Genomic DNA, 26,262 nt, shown 5'->3' on the forward strand with positions numbered 1-26,262 from the left:
ACGTGACATTTGTGTCAGAACTGAGACCAAAAACTCAAGAAATGCAAACAAAGGATCAAGCAGCGCAAACGCAAAACTGAGAAGCGAGAGCAAAGGTCTGATCACTGAGAGAGAATAACAAGAACTGTAAACAAAAAGATAGATGTTCAAAATTCAGACTAATAATTTGATTGCTATTTCAAATTTGTTCTCTTGATGTGAACATTTTTTGCTTGGATCACATTTTTTTGTTCTCAAATGCTAATTTTTGTTTGATACTGAAAAGTTTTGTTTGAATCTTAATACACTGAAAATGTACTAGTATTGTAACAAAGTAGGCTTTTAGAAAAAATTGATAAAAACCATGAATTGACTGATTAATTAAAAAAAAGAAATTAGATTCTTACACATAAATATGCCTGTCATGTCATTGACCCATGCATAAATAAAATGGACACAAACCTCCAACACTTCCCTCTGACAAATAAGGAAAATGCCTGTGAACTAGTAAAACCACACCTCTGCATTCAAAGCAACAACTTGCAAACCAGACCTGAGACTTAATCAAAACTGAGTCTCCACAGGTCTGACAACCATATCTAAGTTTTAGGGCCACACAGTAAAGACAAATAAACCACGTTCTGTAATGACACTCACATCTCAACACAAAGCTGAGCTCAAAAGCAAACCAGGAATTTACTCTAAACACTGAATTCAGCATATTTTAAAAAAACCCAGCAAAACGGCCACACTGTGGTTCAAAAATATTCAATATTTACATCATTATCCCCTCTTTTACCCCACCACAAACGTCATTATTCCCTGCTTCCAAAGCTCAATCAGCCCTGCAGCAATCTGGCACCACAGTCCTGCTGCTGCTGTTGTGTTTCATAACTTGATCAGTAATTTTAAAGCTTAAATTTCGCTGTTTTTAAGACTCATAAGAGCAACTGCGAACTGGTGTGTTTTTGAAGCTATGTAAACTAGCCTGGTGTTTATACCAACATAAATGCAAGCACATTTCATATACTTCATGCTCTTTAAGCCATCACATATGCAAACCCTACTCAAGTTATAAGCAAACCTTGAGTCTTGAGCTGGGGTTTTAGGTATAAAAGGTGTGGTGAGACACCCAGACTTTGACTAAAAAGGCATAAACAATGTAGGTTTAATTTGCTAAATATTCTCAATGGCCCTTGTATAATTTCATATTCTACTGACAGGAGGCCACCAAGGCGGAGAAAGAAAAAGAAGCTATGGTAACCACTCGGGTCATGACCTGAGCAAAAAAGTCCATACCGCCATCATGGATGTTTTAAAATCACGCCAGCAACATCGTCCTTCATATCTACACACCTAGATGCAGCTCAGTGGATTAAATGGGCTTTTACTTCGCAAGTACAACAGTTTTTGAGGTGACAGGAAACTTTTATTGCCTTTGCATCTCATCTCGCTGACTCCAACTTTTGTTAATCTGTAAGGTGAGTCACAGTAAACAGTTTGTTGACTTGATTCTGATTATTTCTGCCTTTTATTGAGGAAAAATGTGAAAAAAAAACTGTCGCACTAGGGAAGAAAGTTCAGTTTAGTTACATCACGTAGCTAAGGTGACTCTTAATTTGTTTGCACACACACCAACCAAAACCAGACTTTGAGCTCAAGTGTACTGGGATCAGGGACTGGACTCCTAGTGTGAAAGCCACCTAAGACTCTGCAGACACCCTGCTCTCATGGCATGAATATGACTTTAGGATTAAAACTTAGAATCAGGACTCCATACATTTTGTTGTATTTTGAAATTAATCGAATGCCTTGCACGTTCTTCCTCCGGTTTGGATTGATCTGCTCTCCAGAAGCCTTCACAGAAAACAGACCTGCTGGGAGCAGAGCTGAGCAGAGTGGCACTTTTGTCATGCGCCAGAGACTGACTGGCGTGCTTACAGTGGAACTGCAAAGATTGCCAAGAGTGGAAGTGATTTTCTCTGGAGAACGCTCGTGTGCAGATCGTTGCAGACCGAGTATCGTGATTGTTTTAAAATGGGGTAATAGCTTTTTGTCTGGAAATGTTGCACTATTTACACCATTAAATACATCTTTGTTTTGAATTAAACAATTTACATACCTTTAGAGCAAGCTGCAGTTTAAGACCAGTGCTTTAAGCACCATTTATAAATAAAATAGAGGTCATCAGACGTCTGTTGATATATGGTCATAGTCGAAAAATAGCAAGCTATTCTCTCATTAAAACTAATTACAAAGTAGAACTGCCTGAAGCTTACCTAAAAGTACTTTTGGGTAAATTCAGCTGTAGTTACAAAAGTGAAGCTTTAATGGTCTCCCTGTGGAGGATGGATTTGTGTTGTTAAGTTAAAACTGAATACAAAGTCCACTTCGTGTTTTTTCTGCTTATGTTATGAAGATATAAGGTTTCACATTTTCAGGGTTATAATTTCATCCTTGTTACTTCTTTTAAATGAAAGTCATGTTTTATGTAAAAACTGGGGTTTAGTGTTGTTTCATCACTGTTGCTGTATTTTGGTGCCTTCCTTTAAAATTTTAAACACTCCAAATCAGCTCTGCCTCTAACAACCCAAAATGCCTCCACTGCTTTGCCAAGTACTTCAGCTCATCCTCTGGAGCGTAATGTGCCGAGCAAAAACAGCTCGTCAAACTGCCCGCCGAGGTCGGAGCCGCCACTGACTCACCACTAGCACTTCATACTGGGAGCAGTGGGAAGGAAATGCCCCTGCTCATTTTTCAGTCAACAGAATGGAGCCAAGGTAGTGGCTGCAGTGGGAGTGCACAAATGTGTGAGTCAACACTGGCGATTTAAATGGATACGCTCCACGGGCACGACAGCAACACATAGTGAATCACACATCAGGATACCTGGCTCTCTCAGCGGCATGCGCAACACGGCCAACTACACGCTCAGCAACACGTAAACACCTGCTCACAAACACACATTAGCGCAGTTGGCCATGCAATTGCACATTATGTCCCTTTCACCTCTCCCTCCCTCTGGCTGGACGATGATAAGTCCCCCACTCTCAGTCAACGCAGAGCTGTGAATAATGGATGAAGTACAAGTTGTGAGCAGAAAACTCACATGATGGACACAGACACAAAGAGAGAAACATGGCAGGGATGGCAGACATCTGTCTCTGCCTCTTTTACTGCCCCTCATATCCAATCAGCAGGAGTATACTTGTCTTTTATTTCAAAATAAAACAATTTAGACTCCTCAAAAACTAATTTTAACACAGCGAGTTGTCCCGTCTGACTGCCTCAAGTGTTTTGTAAAACCTTGGTTTGACCAGCTTCACCATTTCCCGCCATTTTCTGACCTTAAAAACCATTCAAAGCACATCTGCCTCCATCTGTGAGTAATAGCACCGCCAACACATGCACAAAGCTACACACGCTGCTCTCCATCCCCTCAAGGTGGCACGACCATGCCAGCTCTGATTCTCATAATGTTCCTTCTGTGTGTTATTTCAAGCTCTCCTGGAACGCTCTAGCCGTCATTATCTTTTTCCTCTCAGCCGGCATGTGTACAGAGAACACGTGTGGTCGTCAGCGGAGACATGATCCGAGCGTGGAGAGCAGTCAGTGTGGTGATCTGCAAAGTGTTTGTGGTTCAGTGCCAGTAACCTGTGGGGGTATCAGTGGGTATCAGGCTTCCGACTGTTAAGGCGACTGCTACGGCATTCTAAAGGGCTCACGCCATGCTCAGTGACCTGTGCTGATGAGCTCTGAGAAATAACACAGGAGGAGCTGATCATGGGAAGAAGATAAAGAGCATCTCAACAAGATAAACATGACAGATGTCCTCTTATTTTGTAAATCAACCTGCATTTAGGGTTTTTCCTGAACTCCATGAATCTTATTTACACTTTTCATCAATCTGATCTTCCTTATCTCTAGTTCCCGAATCACCCATTTCTGCCTTTATTAACTTTTACATCAGACTAAGTTGCATAAGTTAATACAGGGTATATGCAGGAATCTTGGAGTTAATTTTAATACCTTTTTAAGACTTTTTCAAGACCTCAATATTTTTTAATACCTCACCGTCACTTCAAGCTGTAACCATTTACATCAGTGATATAGCTCGTTCTGGTGCTCTCAGAGACAATTTACGAACACACCCACAATAGCCTAGTTTTTTATGTACCTGTCCATCTTTGTTTTTAATAAAAATGAAAAAATTCACACACTTTTATGATGTTTTTGGGACTCAAACTCTTCGGCAGCTAATTCAGAGAAAATACTTTCAAAATTTAAGACTTTATAAAGTCGTGTTAAGACTTTTTAATACTTTTTAAGGGTCTTAATTTTCCCAAAATTGATTTATCACCTTTTAATAATTTTCAAGACTCTGTGGATACCCTGTAATAAAAAAGCCTCTGTTTCTGCACAAAATGTAAACATGCTTTGGTGCAAATGTACCAAGTACCCTCGGCTTGGTCCTAATGCTAGCAGCTACTGCTAGCGGCTAGCTCTACTGCTGTTTCATATTCTGTCAATAGTCATTAGGATGATGACTCATCCGTTGTGTTCAAACTTGAGTTTTTCCTCCCTTTGGAATCGTTGCGAAACGTGTTACAAAAACTAGTTAGGTAAAGCCTAGTAAAGACCATAGACTAGTAAAACTATGTTTAAGGGGCTTCTTGGCAGACAAAATACCATGACACCACCTACTGATTGAGAAAGTGTAGTCTTGTGAGGTAGTAAACAAACACCTTTGGTATTGGTGGATTTCATTGGTTAGTATGTGACACTTGGAATATTACCATACATACAGTATTTGCCATATCAGCTGGTAATTTATCATAATTTACCAGAAATGTCGTGCATCCTTAAAATATGATCACTGTTTTGTTTTTAACTTGGATGAAAACTATGCCTGAGGTCTGAAGTCAATGGACATCAACACACTCAGAGACAAATCCCTGGAGATTCTTTACCAAACCTTTACAGCATTTACTGTTTGTTTCATGTTCAATTTTGTCTTCAGTATCTAAAAATTGTGCTCTATTGGGTAACATCATGTGACTGACTTGGCCATTGAAGAATTCAATTCCTTCCCTGGGTTGCTTTCCCAGTATGTTCTGTGTCATTATCCATCTACACTGCAAAGCACTATCCTATCAGTTTTGCAGTATATGTGAGCAGAGAGTTTAGCCTTGTCATCTATAAACATTAGTAAGCCCATTCCATTGGCACTGCCTACACCTATTTGGCAGATGATGAAGTATGCTGCTTGTTTCCTTCTCCAAACTTTTCTTTTCCCATCATTCTGGCATGTTTGTCTTGGTTTCATCTGTGCAAAGAATCCCACTCAAACCTAGGAGGCTCTTTCAGATGTTTTCTGGTAAAGTCTAATCTGACCTTCTTATTTCAGTATGGCACGTGTAGCTATACACTGAGTGCAGCTCTCTGTCAACAAGGTTTCTAGAGGCTGACTGATGCTTGGCAGATTTTGATAACTGAATATATTTGTCTAACCTTGTTTCAAAACTTAAGTAAAAGCTGATGCAGCATAAATGATTTCCATAGTCTTGTCAGCACAGTGAGGTAAATGAGCTATAAATTCAACATAATTATCAGTGGACACTGAAGAACAAGAATCAGATTGGCATGGGAGCTGAAAAGCAGATCTGTAGGTAAAATGCTGCTTCACCAATAAAAACAGGAACACATAATTCATAATTTCACATCATTCTCCTGTAATACTGGTGTTTTGTCATTGGTTCTTGTGAGATCATCTTGTTAATTACCGCTGCAGCATTAACATTTCATAAGCATACACACACACACACATCACAGTTAGCTCACTTCACTCAGCTGTACATTCTTACACAGATCATAACATGGGATTCTCTCATTAACTAGTTCGTTTTAAACTAATGCTTCCAGATGTAAACTCCTAAAGAAAATCCCTGAAAGAGAAGATGGTGAGTGACAGAAAGAATGACAACTAAAGAGACAGCCACACTGGTGAGATGGATGGAGTGAACTGGAACATGAGGCAGCTAAGAACTTCACTGAAAAAAACTTAATAAATAATGTTTTTTGAAATAAGTTGTATTCTTTTTTATTTATTAAATTATTTTCATTCTGAATCAGAAATAATGTTGCAAGGCCAGTTGGCACCCTGATTAAAGTAATACATCTTTGGAAGGGTGGTGTTTGTGTTGCCTTACTGCTTCTCAATTTTTATTTATTCTATGCATAATGCAAAGTATTTCACTGATATATTTGTTTAATTTCAATAAGTTTTTGACCTTTTTGTACAGAAGTCATGCAGGATTGTAACCTTTGTGGCAAAAATTACACTTCTTGTTCAGTTATTTTATTGAGTTATTTATTAATAGGATGTAGTGCTAGAATTTCAGATGGCATTTAGAGCATTTTCACCATATTGGCACTTGTGGTATTTCCTTAAACAGCTGGTTATCAAACTCAAACTGCATCAAATGTTTAACAGTGTGTTGGTATTGTGCAGTCACCTTGAGTGTACAAGATCTTTGATACAAAATAATACTTTCCATAACGTTTATCCACACATTCCTACTATGTCTCACTTCCTCCCATCCTTCCCCTCTCTGTGCTCGCTGTTTATTTTATGCAGATTAGTTATATGAACATTATTATGAGGTGCAAGAAGTTTCCTCGAAATATGCAAATTTCAAACATTTTACAGTGTTGCAGGGCTAAACAATATATTAACCTTAGAGCTCTGTTTCTAATTAATCATCAGTATTTCATATTAAGTCTGTGAGATTTCTGCAAAGTTTCTGAGACTGGAATAAGAGGATAAACGCTCTGGGCGTGGCCCATTATAAGCTCCTCTGTCTGAAAACGCTGATTTAAAATAAGCTCTCTCTTTCAGACAGTCATGACTCATTTGGTTCGGGAGGAGATTTTCAGCTTCCTCATTTAAAGATAATGCTTCATCCAAGAGACGGCGAGCTGGTGGCCAAATCTTCTGAGCTGATGAGACTACAAGATGAGGAGAGCTTGTTCTAGGTGGTAGAGGAAGAACCAGGGGGCATCCCAGGTTTGACTCTGTAGAGTCAAAGGGGGGCTTTAACTGTTCTGTGTCTTTTCTTTAACCTTTTTTTGTGTGGAAATTGCAAAAAAATGCATTAAAGTCACAACTCCAACTGTGCTATAACTGTATACTATTAATAAAATAATTATATATGGTTTTCAGTGCATGGGAAGTGTAACTATAAAAGTTCAACCTCAACAAGGTTTATAAATCATTACTAACAGAAACCGTTTCTTACATGAAACCAAAGATGTACAACAAGGAAAAATCATATTGTGTACATAAAGGCACTTTCTATCCCATAGAAACCATTTAAGACACAAAAAACAAGAATAAACTATGATATCAAACCCATGAGTAGGCTCTAAAATTCACTTATTGCACATAGTTACTCAAAATGTGATTAGTACCACAGAAATCGAGTGATTATCTCTCTGATTTTTGTTATCTTATAAGATTTCAATACACTATTCATGCACAGTGTTGGGGAATTACATGACACAGCAATCGATTTGAGTGCTGAGATAATTCTTATGTCGTAAGAAATAATAAAATAGTATTTTCTTGTTGCTGTAAAGAAATGCTGCATTCCTCTTTCCCCATCCTTAGAAACTCTCCAGAGCATCTGCACTGTTTCTGTTTCTCCTCTTTTGGAGCAGGTAACTGTGTACCAGCAGAAGTTAACCCTACAGTTGTGTCTGTGCATGTGTAGCTAGCTAATTTAACTAGCTAGACACTGTATACTTTCTGGAAAGTGACAAGAACCACATCATGATGAAACCTGAGTAAAAAACAGTTTTGCGTGGTTTTTATTCAAACAGTTGTGCCTCATACCACAGCACATGCAAAGATGTACTATGGGCATTGTACTATCTAGGTTGTGAATGTGCAACAATGTGCAATGATTTATGAGTCAGCTAAGTGAATTACCCATCATTTTATAAACACAGGCTTGAAATCCAGGTCTATAGTGCTCTTTTAAACAGTAAAGAGCCTCCCACCACTGGAGGCCGCTGCCTTCCTGTCTGGCACTTCACGGATGTAAACATCAGAAGCTCAGCGGTGGCTTAGCGGTTAGCGTGTAGTAGGAACAGCGCGGTATGTCAGTTTTTTAAACTAGTTAATAATGTGGTATGTAGACTGTCAAGAGTTGAACTCATGTATAACTTCCACCTGAAGTAAAAAGAGGCCACATATCAAAACATGGTATTAATCTGCAAAGAGGAACGAAGGCTGGCAGCACTAGATTGTAATGTTAGCCTTGCTGTAAAGAGTATAGGCTAATGTCACTGTGACTATGACACTGTGAGGAATCTGTTTTCTAAGGATTTCCTCCTTTTCAGAGTAGTCTAAAATGGAAAATGTATTATTCTTAGTGATGCATGATAACTATTTTTTTGAACCGATACCGATAACCGATAATTTCCTACTCCTGATGGCCGATAACCGATAATAACCGATATATTTTTTTTCAATTGTTGATTTAACAAAATAAGTTTATTTGATGTGTTAATGCACATCTGAGGGTAAGAAGGGGTTACTATGTAGTGAGCAAAGATATTTATAACTCATTTAACTAATATCACTCGTGCTTTTCAAAAAACAAAGAACTATTCTGACTTTATAACTGTTATTATAGTTAACTTTTTTTAGTTGAACATTTGTGAACCAAGTACAACATACACAAACAACTGACAGATGGTTTTCCCCCATAAAACCAAATGATAAAAGGCTGTTATGCTTAACAAATGGAGATATTTAGGGGTCTGTTTTTTTTTTTTTTTTGCTTAAGCCAGAGTTAAAGCAAGCTGATGTTTTACAAGATTAAAAATATGCACTGACATAAGTCATATCAGAGATAGGTTAAGAATGTAAAGTCCAACGTGGTCTGTGGCTAACTTCTGTTCATAACGTTGATCAGACTGAATGAAACCACGTCAAACAGAGCAGGCAGGTACACGTCTATGAATGGATCAGGAGACTGTCAGACTGATTTTGTTATAACGTTGCGCCTTTTGGCTCTGGCAAGCTTTCTTCAGTTTTCAATGCTTGCTAATGAGGCTAGTGGCTGCTGCCGCTTCGTTTTAACGTCGTTAGGATGATGACTCTTAAGTGACTTATAAGATCCGTCGAGGACTTCTTTCTACTCTTTGCGACCTTTGCAGGGCAAATTCTACACACACGGTTGTGTTATCCTCCCTGTAAATACTGAAAAACACCACCGTGTTGTTAGCAGTTTAGCACAGGGGCTGCTACTTTCTCTTCTCCTTTAGTGCTTTAATAGCAGGTCGTGTACTGCGGCGCCACCTGCTGTTTCTGAATGTGTCTTGTGAGAAAGAAAACAAATGCCAGCACTGTCTTGCTGACGAAAATATATATGTTATCGGGACTCATCGTAATGATATCAGACCGATAAGAATGACAAAATAATTTCCTGTTATCGGCCCGATAGTTATCGTGCACCCCTAATTATTCTAAGATGCCAACCACGTCTATCTTCCTACTTCCTCATCTATCATGCTGCTCAGAGGAAGACATGCACCCATGCTGAGCAAATATGACGATTTTTAAAGAGAAAGGAGACGTTAAGATTTGTCTTCACAACTTCACTCTCTGACAAATACCCGTACTGAAGAACAGCTATGTCTGCCATTCAGACGTTCAGTCTGGACAGCTGTTGTTCACACTGATCAAATGAACAAGACATTGGAGTTAAGTACACTCAGATCAAGCCTCTGGCCCCTAGAGGGAAACCACCCTTAGTCTGTCAGGTTTAAGATGACAAGAAGTTTATGATGAGAAGTTTCCCCTCAATCAGTCAATCAATCAATCAATTGGTCAATGTTCTTCACATGCCAGACTTCGGAAGTATGATGCATTTAAAAGGGTAAAAATAACTTTATCATGGTTGTTTGTGTGTTAAATAAAACAAAACCATCAGATTATTTGTCAAAATTTTTACTATCATGTGACAGAAGCTTCTGATCTCTGATCCAACTCAGTGACAAACACCTCACTGTGATGCTCCAACTTTTATCCACTATTGTTTCCATCATCATCTTTGATGTTTTATAGAAAAGTTGAAACAGAAGATGCCTGTCTGGTTAACCTTTGGAAACATCCCTGTAATGTTTGCCATGAAAATCAACAACTCTGGCTCTTGTTTACTTTTCTGAGATGCATGTTTCATCATCAACAAAGAGTTGTATTTCATCATTTCATATCAGCAACTTAAGAAAGTGGTGCTCCTCTAGGAGTTAAAAACCAATTTGAATCCATTCATGTACACTTTCTCAAATCCTCTCTATAGTGGGTTCTATGATTAGTACTACCTGTCTGAGACTCTGAATCTTTTTAAATGACAATTTTTGAGAAGCAGTATTTACAGTTAAACCCCAGGCGGCATCCATATTCCTGTCAGAGAACAGAGGGATAGAAGTTTTTAATTAATCAGAACGTCAGCATCCCCCGGGATACACAATCAAATCCTCACTCACTCTCCTCTTCACACACTCTTAGACAAACACACCAACCCGCCCAGGCACAAACTCTGACTATGCAGACTGTGCAATGGTAGCTTCTGGCTCTGCCACTTTCCACCTGTCGTGCTTCTTCCTACAGGTCTTGCTTAGATACACTGTCAAAATAAAAGTGTCTGAAGAGACAGTTCAGCCCCAAAGCCTGTGTCAGAGAAGTTCAAGAGTTTACTAGAAATTCAAAATTTTCATCTCCAGCTGCTCTTAACCAGAAACAGTGAGTATATAACTGTGGCATTTATTTTTGTTTTTTTGACCAATAACAGTTCCCATACACTCAGACTTTTATATTACAGCATGGCAATATGATGGCAATAATGTGATAAATAAGGGGTTACAAATAGGAGCTTAGTAATAACTACACAACAGCTTGACAATTAAAATTAGATTTAGAGTTGCTCAAGAATGGATGTCAGCTGATATCTGATATGCTGATATTTGCAGCTAAAATGTAGCCAATACAAATATCGGTAGTCATACTTAAATGTAATTCAGACCTGAATCTACTGTAATTGAAAAATACTGTCTGTTTTAGGATGAATAAATTAACAGATTTCAGTCCTTAAAATAAACTTTAAGTTGCAGGAAAAATGATTAATAAAAAAAGAAACAGACTCAAGCTGAAGGTCTGTTGGTTCAGTCTAAAATGACAAACTTATCAGTTTGTGGGCCAATATATACAGCTGATAAAGGCAGGTTTTTATAGCCAAAATATCAGAGGTAAACATCGGCAGAAATGTCCATATCTGCAAATACAGATAATTCACTGTTTAAGATACAGTGTGTAAAAATTTAGAAGCATTCAGTGGGACAACCCTGGTAAAAATGTTAGGTTTGTTTTATTTCATTTACCATATTTGACTCCTTGTTTCTCTTTGTTTTTAGTTACTTTACTTACTGCTTTTGATTGTGATTTGAAGTTTTTGTCATAAGTCGGCATGTTTATGTCTGCCTCACTGTTAGCTTTTATGTATGTTTGAGGCTGCATGTTTATGTCTGGCTGTTGTGTTTTTTTTTTGTTTTTTTTTAATGTAATTGTGTGGTTATCTATCTATGTCTTGTATTTGTCAGTGTTTTATGTCTGTTTTGTTCTGTTGTACCATGTGTGTCATTCCTAAAAAGCCTAATCAGGGACGAGGACTGACAGTCAGCCATGGCTAGAAGTCTTGTTCACATTGCATCAGTTGTACTGCAACTGATAAACAAATAAATGTGTGTTTAACCACCTGAAGCTATCAAAATTCTGTTATTTTTAATAAGCCTTTGATTCATATTTAAGAAGGGTGTCCCTCCAGGGACTTCACCATCTTACATCGCCATGTTTCTACAGAACCTCAGAAGGCACCAAAAACAGTTGAACATTTTTAAAAATTTCATTGATTACCTAAGTTGACACCAGATGACAGATTTCACTAATACGTCACAGTTTTACACATTGTACCTTTAGGAAACAGGGCAACAATGGCCCTGAATCCAAGTGTTGTAATAAGGAAACAATTATGAAGATGTGAAAGTGTTTGGAAAAATGTGGTAGTTCCATGTCAAAAAATTTAACAGGAAAATCAGTGCATTTTAAGGATTCAAAACTGGTTATATAGTGGTAAACCATGATAATAATGGTGTGATAAATGTTCATGTTTTTACAATTTTCACCTAATGTTTCACGAAAATAAGGGGTAAATAATACTTCTCGATTGTCTTTTGACTTCCTGCCATTGCAATGGTCTGAGTCTGTGTAAGTTATACGTTATTATATGTGACTTTGTGCAAAAATGTATTAAATGGTATTTAATTCAAACCCAGTTTTCTGTAAATACTAATTTATTTAATCAATTATTACTTATTCTATGGGAGGATGCCACAGTAACTGAAGGAAAAGATGCTGGAGCAGAAGTCAAAAGACCACTGGAAGATGCTACATAAGGCGAATAGTCTGCTATTAGTGTTACACCTTCCATAATGCTGAGATTCATCCAACCCTTATATTCCAAACATTCTCATTTGTTTCAAGCTGATCCTGCAAAAATTTTGTCTAATCCCATGGCATTGATTCATAGTTATATGCAGGAACTACCAGAAGTGTTTCTATGTGTATCCTCTTTGTTATCATATGTTATCCATGTTGTTACCATGATGTCATGTAAAACGATTTCTTTTTTAGTAGTAGTAGTAATTAAAAAAAAAAAGGAAACTGACATTTTGCTCTCACTACAATCTCTGATTGAACGGCAAATCTTTGCATTGCAAAAGCATGGTTTCTTAATTCTATATGGCTCTATTTTTTACAATTCATAACTATGTTTGTAGAATTCCTGTAAGTTTGTTGTAGATATTCCAACTTCATCAAGAGTTATAAACCAGATCAAAGTTCAAGCTGTGAACTCTTGGTATGTTTTAACAGTATTACCTGAGTAATATTGTAGTTTTTTTTTATGTATCTTTGTATTGATAAGTGAAGTAATGTGGATTATCACTGTGGCAGCAGCCAGAAAAACCTTGATAAATATGTAAAGGGATTATCAACATAAGCCAAGTTGTTACAAAATGTTCCCTTGATCCTGACAGACTTTGTTATTTGTGTAGTTAAGCAAGATTAACATGGAAGTTCAAGCAGCTCTCAGAGGTGAGCAGTTAGCAACATAGATGGTTTTTGTTGTTGTTTTGCTGGGATCTTATCCTGTTGAACACAAGTTTCAGAATGATTTCTATTGTCGTTCTTTGGATAACCACCACGTTGATACAGCATTAAAACATGTTCATGTACTTGAGATATCTGTGTGAAGATGTTCTCATCATTCTCTTGTATTGGACAACCACTTATATGCTGTTGGTTAATTGAGCACATTATACAGTTGTAGTGTTGGGTGGCAGGAATTAATGTGGTTAGATTTTTGCCAAATTAGTATCTAAGTAAAAACTTCTGTTATTAGGAGAACCATTGCATCAATTCATTTTTATATGAACCTTTATTTCAAATGTTCGCCTAAATATAATAAACACTTGCTTGCAGGTTTTGCACTTTTCATTTGAATTACTTCCTGAAATTTCCACTCTGATGGTTATTGGCAAATTGAAAATGGATTAAAACACGTGGATGGAAACACTCTTTCAGTAACCTGAGAGAGAAAACAGGCTGGGAGGCAGTGCTGGTCTTCCCTTAGGTTTTAGTAAGAACATACATTTCAACATGATTCAACCTCTAAACCTCATTGATGTAATCCCCCTTCAGCAACACTCACAGCAGGAAACACGTGTGTATGTCCCTGTTTGCTTCCTGGTTGAGTTGTATATTCAAAAAGATTTGTACCAGCATACCTGATGGACCATTTCTGTGTGTGCTCATGCATGTGTTTGTGGGAAACAGTCATGTTTTTGCAGTCTTGCAAAACAATATATTAGTATGCTGACTGCCTATGTTTGCATGGCTACAAACTTCAGGCATGTATGTACATCTAAGCTGGAATAATGCTGTCATTTAAAAAAGAAAATGATGCTTCAAAGTGTACATATCAGGTTAATTTTTCAGTATGCCTTGATGAAGAAATTGAATATTTCCCACACAGCATCGCAGCCTGCAATAAGCTGTTTTTTGGCCATAAAATTAATGTAGCAGTCACAGACACTGACTGCCCTCTAAAATGGAAATTCATAAGCCAAAATGGCACAGTGGGAATATCCAAACATGACATATCCTCTCCTTCTTCTACCCCCTCACTTTTCAGTGTCTCTTGCCGCCTCCATCCCTACTCTGACTTTTTCAACAGAGAGCACATCTGCTGTAGAAACTCCTCTGAAGGACATGTCAACCCTCTCTGACGCAGCTGACGAAGCAGACAGATGGACAGCCAGGCTGATGGTCTGACACCTCTCAAACATGGTCCAAAAGAAACCAAAATCTATAACTAGCTTAATGTAATTCCTACAAGCATGATGTCAGTGTGAACGGATCAGACAAATCAAGGTAAAAGATATTGTTATTGGGACTTTGCAGCTTTGGATCTAGCCTTGGGTGGATGCACAGGCAAGACCCCCATAAAGGGGTGTAAACAGGAGAGCTTACTGGGGCCCAGTCAATTGAGGGTGCACGGAGTTCAGCAAAATCATTGTCTACTGAAGAGTAAAGCTGTCATACCCACATTTTATTTCTATTTTTTTTTTTACCTGATTAAAAAACACTTACATCAAAGCTACACATACTTTTTCCAATTAACTAAAACCCATTTTCTTAAAACAGAAATAAAATGGACTCAAAGTGGAAAAAAGTAGGGAAAAAAGGGTTTAAAGGAGTTACAAGTGGCAAAAAATAGGTTTAAAGATTTGTATGACATAGGGAAACGCGGTCAATTGGCAAAAATGAGCATTAAAGTCATACAAAGAGGTAAACAGCTGCAAATGGGTCAACAGAGGCACCAATAAGTGGAAAGTGGCAAAAAATGGGTTCAAATTGATTAAATGGGGGAAAAATGGGTTAAAATGTGAAAAACATGGGTTAAAAGAGGCATAAATTGGTAAATGGTGAAGAAACTGGATTACAAAGTGGCAAAAATGAGTTAAAAGTATCAAAAAAAGAGCAGAAAAAGTGGTCAAGTGGGTTTTAAAAATGGTAATATAGGGTAGAAGGGGCAACAATTTTTGAAGTGGTAAAATGTGCTGAAAAAAGTGATGAAAATAGGTGAAAATCTGGCACAAAATGGTTTTACGAGGCAAAAATTGTGCTAAGCTGATGAAAAATCTGACATAACGGAGAAAAAATATGCAAAAAAATTGCGGAATGGGGTTAGAAATTGGCAAAAATAAATAATTTTGATATCCAAACCCAGTAAAAGCTTGACACAATTTTTACCTCCAAAATGAATTAACCGTTCGCTAAGATGCTAGCCCCAGAGCTACTGATCTAACATATATTGCACTGATCCCATCAACAGCTGGGGAGGGCCCATTCACTGGGTTTGTCAGGAGCCTGAGGGCAGGCCTGCTCTACGGTATAAACCAACCTCATTGGTTGCCACACATATTTACAGCTTGGTAAAAAAAAAAAAAAAAAAAAAGTTTTGGTTGGATTAGTTCAGGTCTTTGTTGGCGGACACTGTACAGGATCATTTTATAACTCATCCGTTTTGGTTTAGATAAGGATATCAACTTAAATATCATAAGGGGCGTGGCTTGTATGACTGTATGCCAGCAGCTGTTTGTCAGGAGGCTCAAGACCCCCCTAAGCTCCTCCTCTTTGCTTGATACTTGGTAGAACTAAAGTTAGTTTGAGACAGCATTTTCAACATGGTCGCTGCCACAGATGGACCTTAAGGCCTCTTTCACTAATGAGATGAAGCTATCATTCATGCTTCTTCCATTATCTTATACACAAGACATACAAATCATATCTAATAACCAGCGGTTATTTGGCTTAGAGAATTTCCTGATACACTGGTTTAAGAAGCATTTGTGCATGAGCCTTAAACATGCATTATTTCTGATGGCCGATATGGGCTGACTCCAGTGGTAACAAAAAGACAGGACGATTTTCATGAGAGTAAAGTCATAAAATCTGTTTCAAGTTCTTCAATAAAGCAGGAAGTTAAAGCAGAGAAGGGTCCAACTACTTATAACAACTACAGTTGCTACATCACAGACATATCAGTCAAGGGCCAGATAATAAGCGTTTGACCTCTCACTGATCTCAGTCTCAACCATCCAACCAAGAAAAGGAAAAAAAAAGGGTGGCCCCAATGCCAAAGTAAAAGCTGATAAAATGTAGTGCACAAACCAAAAGCTTTCATGACATGTTTCACCCAAAAGTTATTTCGTAAGCCAATGGCACCCATAAAACCCTTAAAACTTCCACTTTTTAATATTTTTAAAGCAGTTAGAATCCCCAGAAAACATAAATATGATGTGAAGTATTAGGGAATTTCTGTCAGAGGTGACAAAGATTAAAGTTTTTGGTTGTGTTTTCAAGTCTGGATCCTCTACTAAATTTGTGAGGTGCTATTTTTAAATGTGTGTACTGTATATACCAAACAAACTGCAAGTTACCGCCATACATAACAATGACTGTGAACCATGAGCGTAATCTGATACCTAAAGACATTCAACATGCACTATCAAACACAAGAACACAAGTCTATTTTTGTTACCCAGTATGGCCCAATTGGGATGAGCTCTCCTGTTTCTACTGGGATCCTGAAGTTCCGTGGAGGAGGGGCTACCTCTGCCCGGGGCGCCCCCCCTGCCTGGAGCCGAAGTGGCCGAGCTGCTCCAAGGTTCCCCACCCTCTGTAAGAGATTGTGCTTCATTCAGGACCACCAACCAAAAATACAGCCATGACAGGGGTCATCAGGGTTCACAAAGGTCACAGGGGGGTCGAGACTCCAAACGATAAAAAAGGAGAAAAGGTCAAACAAGGACCAGAGAGACAGCATTCAGATCATTCGGCTGACAGGCAAAGAGTCACATTCTGGGTTGATCCAGGTAGGAAAAGGTGAAGGCAGAAGGGGCACACAGGAGAAAGGTTCAAATGGACCTTGAGTTTCTTGAAAGGAAAAATATAGGAGAGGTTTACAGTACTGCAGAGAGAGAAAAGGAAGGAGGAACCATTGCCTGCAACATCACTGAGGGAGTATAGTTCTTATCTGCAGTAGAGAAGAAGATGTAATCTTTTTAATTTCCTGCCAGAGTCAATCAGTGAAATCACAGCTGAGACTGAACAAGCTTCACACCTGACATCTTTACACATCCATGTCTCTGCTGAATTTTTCTAACAGGCACAATCAAAAAATCTGGCTGCACTGACTACAAAATAAGAGTCTGGCTGCAACAAAAGAACAGCTAGAGCGGTGTTTACAATGCAAAAAAACCCCTCAAATCTTAATAAGAGTTAGTCTAAGATTCAAGATTCTAATTATTTGTTGTTTTCTCTAAGTAACAGCAAAAAGAAAACACAAGTTTTTTCCAGCCCCCAACTGTGTGAAGGATAGAAAAAAATAACATTATAGATGTAGACAATTATAACATGATTAAAATATAAATTAAAAGCATACAATTAGCATCACAATCTTAGGAAGTACTTTGTGTTGTAAAATGCGATGTAGTTAAAGTACTGATTAGGTAAAAACTATCAGAAACACAGCTGTAGTTGTAGTCTAGTTTGTCTGATTTCTTGGGCTGAAGTCAACAAAAGATAAACTTGACCATCACTGGTCATTAGGGCACCAAAAGAAAAAAAAATGCACGTTACCTCTAGACCTAATCAGTAACAATATCCTCATCGTACTCTCCTGGTAGTTTAAATGAACTATAAAACAACCATAATAAGCTTCTTGCAGCATAACTTTTACTTTTTATTATGTTTTACTGAAAAAACAACAAACTCAGAGCTGACCAATGTGAACCTCCATATGCCCATTTAATCCCTGTGTTCATGTCACAAGAATGATAAATAACAGAACTTCAACTCATCCATTATGCCTTATTTATCATGAGAAAAATAAACAGGACCCACCTGATTGTCATTCACGACCTAAATACTGTCCAGACAACATGCAATGTTAATCAGGTGAAACTGAAAATAAGTTGGTAGGTCAGTAAAGGAGGACTTTCAGGGGTCTTGAGATATCTGTCTCTCCTCTTCTGTCTATCTTTGACAGACAATAACGTTTACATGTGCGTTTTAATGAGATGCCAAAGGGACAGGGACATATGGAGCTCAACAAGGCCTGCTTACTGTTTCAGAAGCTCTGGTCTGGAAGTGAATTTTCACTTTAAATCCTCCATCAACATTTCACAAAGTCCAGTATCAACACTTTGAATGTGTGAACCAAGCTAACCAGCTACCTGCATACTCATGACTATTCCATATGTACTGCATATATGTGCACGCGTTCATCCTCGACAAACTGGTCCGACATCATTAACAGGAAATATGTATAATCTTTCACAAATAATTCACAGAAATATCTTTATAAGATACCAGTTGAATATGGAATAAGAAAAGGAAAACAGTGTAACTTAACTTACATCACAAAAAATTTATAATCATTTTCTTTCCTTTCATTTGGGGTGACAGGGTATTTCAGGGTAATAATGTATCAATACATGTGTTGTAATATGGTCCAGTACATATTGGATATGTTGATACTGGTACAACGCTGGTACCAGATTTCAATTTTACAATTCGAACTGATGTTCCACATGTCATTTAAGGTTGTTGAATTGAAATTGTATTGAAATTGAGAAAGAGAAAGAGCGAGAGAGACCAATTGGACTTTAGTCAGATGAGAGCTCGACCAACTAATCAACTAGCTGACTGAAGGCTGCTGGCTCTAATAATTTCCTTGCAAACATCAAATTACACTTAACATGAGCCACATTCAAACTAAACCAGTTGAAAATTCATAGGTTCTGCAATCAAAAATAAAACCAGAAATTCTAGGTAAAATAGCCGTCAGAGCAGCATGCAAAATTTACTAATTAAGTTTCTTGAAAAATATCTTATTTCGAGCAACTTGCTTGTTCAATTTGCCACAATTTCCACTTATTATGAGCAATACTGGCCACATTTTTGTTTGTAATATCTTGAAGTGAAATGTTTGTCTTGAATTGCCATGTGAGTTTGGCTTGAATCAAGTGTAATGACATATTTTTGACCAGAGATCAGAACCATTCAATAGCTAAGATGTGACTTTTTGCAGTGTACCTCAATTACTATTGACAAACTGCACAATCCACGTGGTAAAAGATAGCTGTTTAGCCCACTTATGTGTGAAGAAAGAGTACACACAACCCAATCGATTGAGAGTCACGCTAGCCTCACATGAAAGAAAAAAAAAAAAAATCCCAGAATAGAAGCATCTAAAGCTGCCTGGCAAATTGGGGGCATGCAACTATAGATTTTGAGTTAGGAGGACTGAGCAGATGAAACAAATGCAAATTTATGTATCAATGCCCTCATTTAACATCTCTGAAACAAGACTGGCATGGAACAAGAGCTCAGCTGGATGCCATGTGTGTATGTGGGCATATACACACTTGGTTGTGTGTGTGTCAAAGGCTGTTTGCTTTTTAGGGATGCTGCTGTTCTGTGATCAAAAGAAGAGGCACAAAGGGAGAAGAGGGAGAGAGAGAGAAATATATGGGAGAAGCTATTATTCTCTACAGAGCCGTGTTTGTTCGTTAGAGACATTTCTTTAATCAGACACACTGTGACTGTTGACAAATATGATAACTGAAGGAGGAGACAGTAAATACCAATTAAACAGAAGGGACCTTCAAAGTGCATTTAGCAACAACAGGAAATTTACACCGCTGTGTAACAAGGAAGCAAGAGCTCTTAAAACCCAGTAATAAAGACATCACCCCCCCCCTCTAAAACATGTAAAAAGAATGAGCAAAACCCTGAGAAGCTTACCCAAATAACCCTTGCAATGGCATAAAAACACACTGAAGGCACAATTAAAACACTACACAATCAAGACTGAGAGTAAGCTAGCTGCACCATCAAACAGAATAACCTAGGAATCCATGGGGAAAGAATATGAAACAATATCACAAGACATTCATTTTCTTTGCTAATTAGTAAGTGCAGGAGAACCAATGGGCTGCAATAAGATAAACAGCTCCTGTGACAGAAACTCTACATTATCACTGTTGTGTGTGTCAACACATTTTTGAACCAAATACATAAATTCACAGCATGCTCTCATTGTACTGAGTTAGCAGCCTTGGCTCATACAGCAGAGTGAAATGTTGCCCTCTCAACCAAGACATCTTATTATAATAATTACTGCAGAAACTATTACAACTATGTTAATACTGTCCTAAATGAGCTCTGCTATTGAAAGCTGACTGTCTATGGTGCTACATAAGTTGGCAAAAAAGGCAGAACACTGAAACTGGTCTGAGATTTTTTTTCCATAAAGTGTTCGCTTTATACCAAATTACGTGACTTAAAAAATGATTGACTGTAGGGGTGTGGGATGGAACAATATTTCACTTCAGCAATCCATGTCTACATAATAATGAAACAGTATAGCTCAGGCCTCACTTTGTAAGGGTGTGTAATTCTATTAAGACACATCAGTTCAAGTGAAAGGGCTGACAGTCGGAGTCGACTGTCAAGCTAATCCAGCGAGTTGTCTTTGTGCAGCTGAGGGCTTAGAGTAGCAGCTTAACACAAGGCCGAGGCTTTGACACACCTGCCAGTGGTCAGTCATGCCTGCAGCCAGCTGAGTAAAACACAGTGGGATGATAAGAAGTCATGATTGACAACAGTGGGCTTAAATCATCTCTTCATCAAAACTCCAGATTTTTTTTTTTAACAGTCAAACAAATGAAAGAGTCCAGTGTGAAAGCAAATATACAACACAGCCAACCTGACACCTAGTAGGATAAGCTGACAGATAGGAGCTTGGTTTGTTGCAGTTTTCTTATTCAACAACCCAATTTTCTTAAAAGTTCGGACACATATAGAAAACAAAATCTAATGATTGTAAAAATGCTGACATGCCATATTTGATTGAAAATAGCTCATATAGTTTTTGACAATACAATTTTAAAACTATGTTTTATTACTCTGGGAATATTTCTGCCCATGTCTGTTTCAAATTTGATGCCAGGAACACATTACAAAAAAAGATATTACACCACTCTGTAGCATCTACTCTTCCTATAACTCCCTGAAAGCCTTAGAACCTGAAAAAACAAGTTCCTGTCATTTTGGGGAAAAAAAAGAAATTAATAAATTGGGCATTCAAAAACCATGACTTTTTCAGTTTTAGTATTTCATACAGTCTTTGTGTTACTGTCAACCAGTTTGATGTCTTGAAAATCATCACCCTCTGTTTTGTAATTAACATTTCACAAACACCCCAACTTGTTAGTAATAGGAGTTATTTATGTATCCTCTAGTTTTAACAACATGCCCACCAAATCTTTTATTTTTAATATATAATAAGAAACAGTGAGAGCTGAGATGATAATACTCCCCAAACCAAATCACAAATAGATTGATTCATATGATGCTCTGATTAATCTGGATCCTGCAGGTTCTGTGTACTGCCTGAATCCTGTTCATACATGTGGGCTTAGATTAGTCCTGTTACTGTAATGTTTATGACAAAAGCTCAGTGTTTTACTACTTTTGACTAACATGCAAAATGCTCACCACAGGTGTAGCAACAAAGTGATTCATTCTGCACATAGTCTCAACAAACAATCCACATCAACAAGCACTGCAATAGGGAACAATTAGCGACTGAAAAACTGGAACTCAGAGGTCACCTGAGAACACTGAAACCCTGCCTACAGCTTCCTGGTAGCATTACTTTTAAAGTGGCCAAAACACATGGAAACTACATGCTGCTTGCTCCGTTTTTGTGCACTTGCGTATCTGTGGCCATTTGTACCCTGACTTGTGTGTCAGTTGACATCGCACTATCTGCAATTTGCCTCTTGCACCTGCCTTTATTGTAAATAAAAAAGACAAAACATGAGATATCACATCTGGCAGCCCTTATGAATTGCATGAAAACAAGACAGTAAGGTTTTACATCTAGACCCAATGATTTGGTCAGAACATACATTAATAAGTCTGCCCCATCTGCGACAGCAGCATTTTTTTAAAACTATGATCAGAAAATATGAACGAGAGGCTGAAATTAAAATGCTTAAATTGCATGCACTTGATTCAGACTGTACACATTAGATTTGAAGACTGGATAGCTAAAGGGAAAACAGCTCTACGCAGAATAATGCAAGAAGAAAGACTGCTCAGATTTGAGATGTTAGAAGAAAAGCAAAAGAAAATGACACTTCTAATGGTACATCCAGATGTAAAATCATGTTAAAATAAGGCTGAGAATGTCATCTAAAGCAAATACATACTACAGAGAGATTCAGGAGAGCATACTTTTCGGATTTGGGAAGTAGAATAATTTCATGTACTGTATATTCAGGGAAATGTAAAATCTTAAAACACATTTGACTTCAAACATCAGAGCAAAGCGAGACAATATAGAGGGGTAGGTATATCACAGGGAGAATGGATAAAAATATGCAGATATCAATGGAAATATACCAGATCACATGATTAGAGAGAGTTCTGTCAAAGCTTGATTTATAATCCCTGAAACTTGGTTTTATATCACACCTAAAAAGTTTTTGGTATACTGCATATCTAAGTCTGAAGTTTGCCTATAGTGTACAACCTTATGTCTTGAGACTATAGTTCTTATGGTGTAAACTGAGGTAGTATCGTCTGCCTGCAAGTCGTGGCTGAGTGTATGTGCTCACAGGCTATAGCTCTGTCAGCGTAGGTGTCTCAAACAGTGTATGAGAAAAGTTAATTGTCCATATTTGCATGCAGGATAAAGCAGTGGGGACACGCAGACCTGGCACATGCTCCCTCCTGCTGATTTCAGCTGTCAGCCACATTTATTAAGTATGATGAATCACCCCTCCAGTTCACATCCAATCAAAGGCCTCTCACAGGGACTCAAAGCTGGTCACCTTTAACTAAATGATTTTCTTGGCCCACGGTGCGCATGCCAGTGACTGGACTGGCAACCTGATGATATGGCTGCTGTTCGAATTATCCTGCCAATGTCCCACAGCTGGATCAGTCATTTCTGAAACAGTGTGGTGAATTAAGTGGCTTGCTGACATGTAGCTGTGCGGGGAAGGAGAATTTTAAAGAGGCTGGTTTGAATGAGGAAATATCCAAATGAAGTCAGCGATACCTACAAAATAAGGTGTTCCCTTGACCTTGCCTAGAGGATTTGGATTTAATCTGAACCAGGTTCAGCCCCCGCTGCATAATACAGTGCACTTTACAATGCAAACTGACAGCTACCACTAAATCTGAATAATTTTTCTTCCACAATATAGAGGAATTTTCCCTAAGCCTCGCCTTTCCTCCCAAACCACAAAGAGCTTCTATCCATCTCTATTCTGCTAAAAATACACCCATTCATCTCTAAGAATCTCTGCCGAGCTCACACTGCTGCACATTTTATGCTAAAAATCAGCTGTACAAAATATAGACAAGGTCAGTGAAAACACAAATCCCCAGCAGGCTGCGTCCTTTGCTCAGAACATGAGAGTGGAGCTGAGTCTGGAATCGTACACCTTAAACCTTTCTGAAGGATAAATCCTCTGATCCCGGCCTGAGCGGAAGAGTTTAGGCGGAAAAGGAGGAGGGAAGAGCGGAAAAAAGGAGAAATCAATATATTCTTGTAGACACAGCCTCAAGTTTCCAATCTAACACAGCGCTCTATTGATTAGGGCTCACACGAGACAAGGCACAGGGACTGTACTGTCAGCAGTGGATTTGGGAGTCTTTAACAAAATAAACTCCTGCAAAGAACAGGACAATGGTATCTATATCTTCTTCTCTTCTTCTATTGCTAAACAGGGGTCACGCTGTAGATATGGACTTACTATATGGACGACCATATTCAGCAGTATAGAAAGTCCTAAAATCATGTCATTCAGTTATACAAATAAAAACATTGCACGGCATTAATTAAAATATAACTTCCAATATCGATTTGTTATGGATAAATGATGTAACTTTTCAACTTAAGTAATAGTAACTTCTGACAGGAATAATGGCACAGGGTTTCCCACACATACAATACTTGGGTGGGTCACAGAGGTGTAGGGATACACCTAATAATTTCACATCTGATTACTACATAATGCTATTGTGCTTAGCAGACTCTTAAGTCGACTTAACACCATCAACCAATTTCACATCTTGTCGTTAGGGAGCTGTTCACAGAATGTGGCTGATGTTAACAGTGCTAACCCCACCAGCTGTCGATCCTTTGTAAGTTAAAATTCTCATTCCTGTGTTAAAAACTGTCACATAGTGCTTTGGTTAAACTCCAGTATAATCTGACAAACCCTCTGGACAACTTTATCTCAATATTGAGGATCATGTAAGTGCTAAACTGCCTCGATGCTATCAGTTCCCCTTTGTTTACATTGAGCTATAGAGCATTGTGGCAGCAAGACAAAAGACATTAAGAACTGTTTTAGTAGCTAATGGAGGGCCGCTGCATTACAGTTTAAAAGGAGGTGTTTGATCAGGTTTGGACTGATCAACAATTATTGAGAAATAGTTAACCCAGCTTTTAACTCTGGTGCCAACTACCAAGAGATCCAAAGCCTTCACACTCCTAGCTCACTTGTAATGATTGTGGAATATCGAGTGAAATTCGAACGGTGAGTGATGTTATTTGAGTTTGATTTTAGTAACACCTGCTGATGAACACTGTCAAAAGTGCAGAAACAAGAAGTAAACATGCATATTGTGTCAGGGCAGAATGGCCGTCCACACCTAAGTAAAGTGTCGTTCTCTGGGAAACACTATGATGTCATCAACATTTGCACAGTGTCTTCTTTCAACAATATGTAACTTAAGCAGCAGATCGCGGCTCTCTTACAAGCAGTGTGTAAACGGCTCATGGCACTAGTTTACACAGCAGTCTTTAGCTACAATAAGCCACTTAACCCATCTCAGTGCTATTTGGAACAAAGGCTGAGGCTATGAGAAGAAAGAGGACTGTGGGCACAGGAGTGCTCCAAACAAAGTTCCTACATTTTGTTGCTTTAAAGACAGATAGCAAATACATACCCTTCAATATATTGTGGAAAGCAGATGCTGTTGGTCTTAGGTTTATCAAATCCCCCTAAGGTGCACAGGGTTGTTGATTCCATTGAGATATTCTGTAAGTTTCATATGTTTTAATTTGGCAGTCACTTCCAGTTTATTTTTTAATCCTGTTGGTTTTGTGTTATGTCTAGAGTTACTTCGATGGCCATTGTTTAATTTCCCACCTTTTTCAAAACACATCCTTGTCTTACTTGTATTTAGCCTGACCACTGGCACCTAAAGTGCATTGTTGCCCTTGTGTTCCTTCTGATTGCTAGATTGATGGGATTTTTCTTCTTTATTTAGGTCATTTACTTTTTCTTATTTAGGGGAGAATGGGGATGGTCGTCAAACTTTTTTATTCTAGTGTGAATTGCTCATCATCAAAACATAATTGAATAGTCATTCCTACATTAAATTGAAGCTTAGATTGTTGGCTTCAAATGTGTATCCCTCTCATTTTCCAACTTATTGAAACAAAAAGGTAGTTATCAAAGACACTCCGACACATTGTGACAACCAACCCCATCACAGGGATGGTTGTCACACACTATAGGGTTGTTTGTCACAATGTTATTTTATGGGAAAAAATCTAATAACAAAAGAAGGCAGAACTAAATTTGAAACTTCAATTGCATTGAAAAGTTGACAAATACATAACTTAATGCATCTAACACAAAATGAGCTAGGAACATGAACATCCATAAGCCAGCCTACAGGCCTATAGTAGCATAAAGAAAAACAAACAGGCCTAACAATAATAGCCCACTCAACTGAACTACACCCATTCACTATCGCATGTGACAACCAACCCCAACTGGTAGCATCAAGACTTACAACAGTGTAACAACTAGTTAGCTAGCTTACAACAATCTAAACTATAGCTATCCCTTCACACTTTTTAAGGGTAACAATTGTTTTGTTAATTTCAGAGAAGACTATATAGGAGAGCTCTGATCCCAAATCTGGGCATTTCCATACCAAATTCTGAGAGACAGCAACCTCTAGTGACGAGATATAATGAGTGTGACAACCAA

General features: G+C 38.1%; 1 protein-coding gene across 4 annotated transcripts in view; it reads right to left on the bottom strand.

Annotated features, from left to right (window-relative positions):
• The window catches only part of gfra1a (gdnf family receptor alpha 1a), a 156,720-nt gene that overhangs the window by 109,497 nt on the left and 20,961 nt on the right, over positions 1–26,262 (bottom strand). For 3 of the 4 annotated variants that reach the window (XM_041789929.1, XM_041789930.1, XM_041789927.1), the window contains exon 4: positions 16,710–16,847. The exons of the other annotated variant lie outside the window; for it this stretch is intronic. In XM_041789929.1, the coding sequence (XP_041645863.1) occupies positions 16,710–16,847 (138 nt within the window). The remainder of the gene's footprint in view (positions 1–16,709; positions 16,848–26,262) is intronic. 4 annotated transcript variants of the gene reach the window in all.

This window comes from Cheilinus undulatus, linkage group 6 (genome assembly GCF_018320785.1).
Source record: "Cheilinus undulatus linkage group 6, ASM1832078v1, whole genome shotgun sequence".
Taxonomy (NCBI): Eukaryota; Metazoa; Chordata; class Actinopteri; order Labriformes; family Labridae; genus Cheilinus; species Cheilinus undulatus.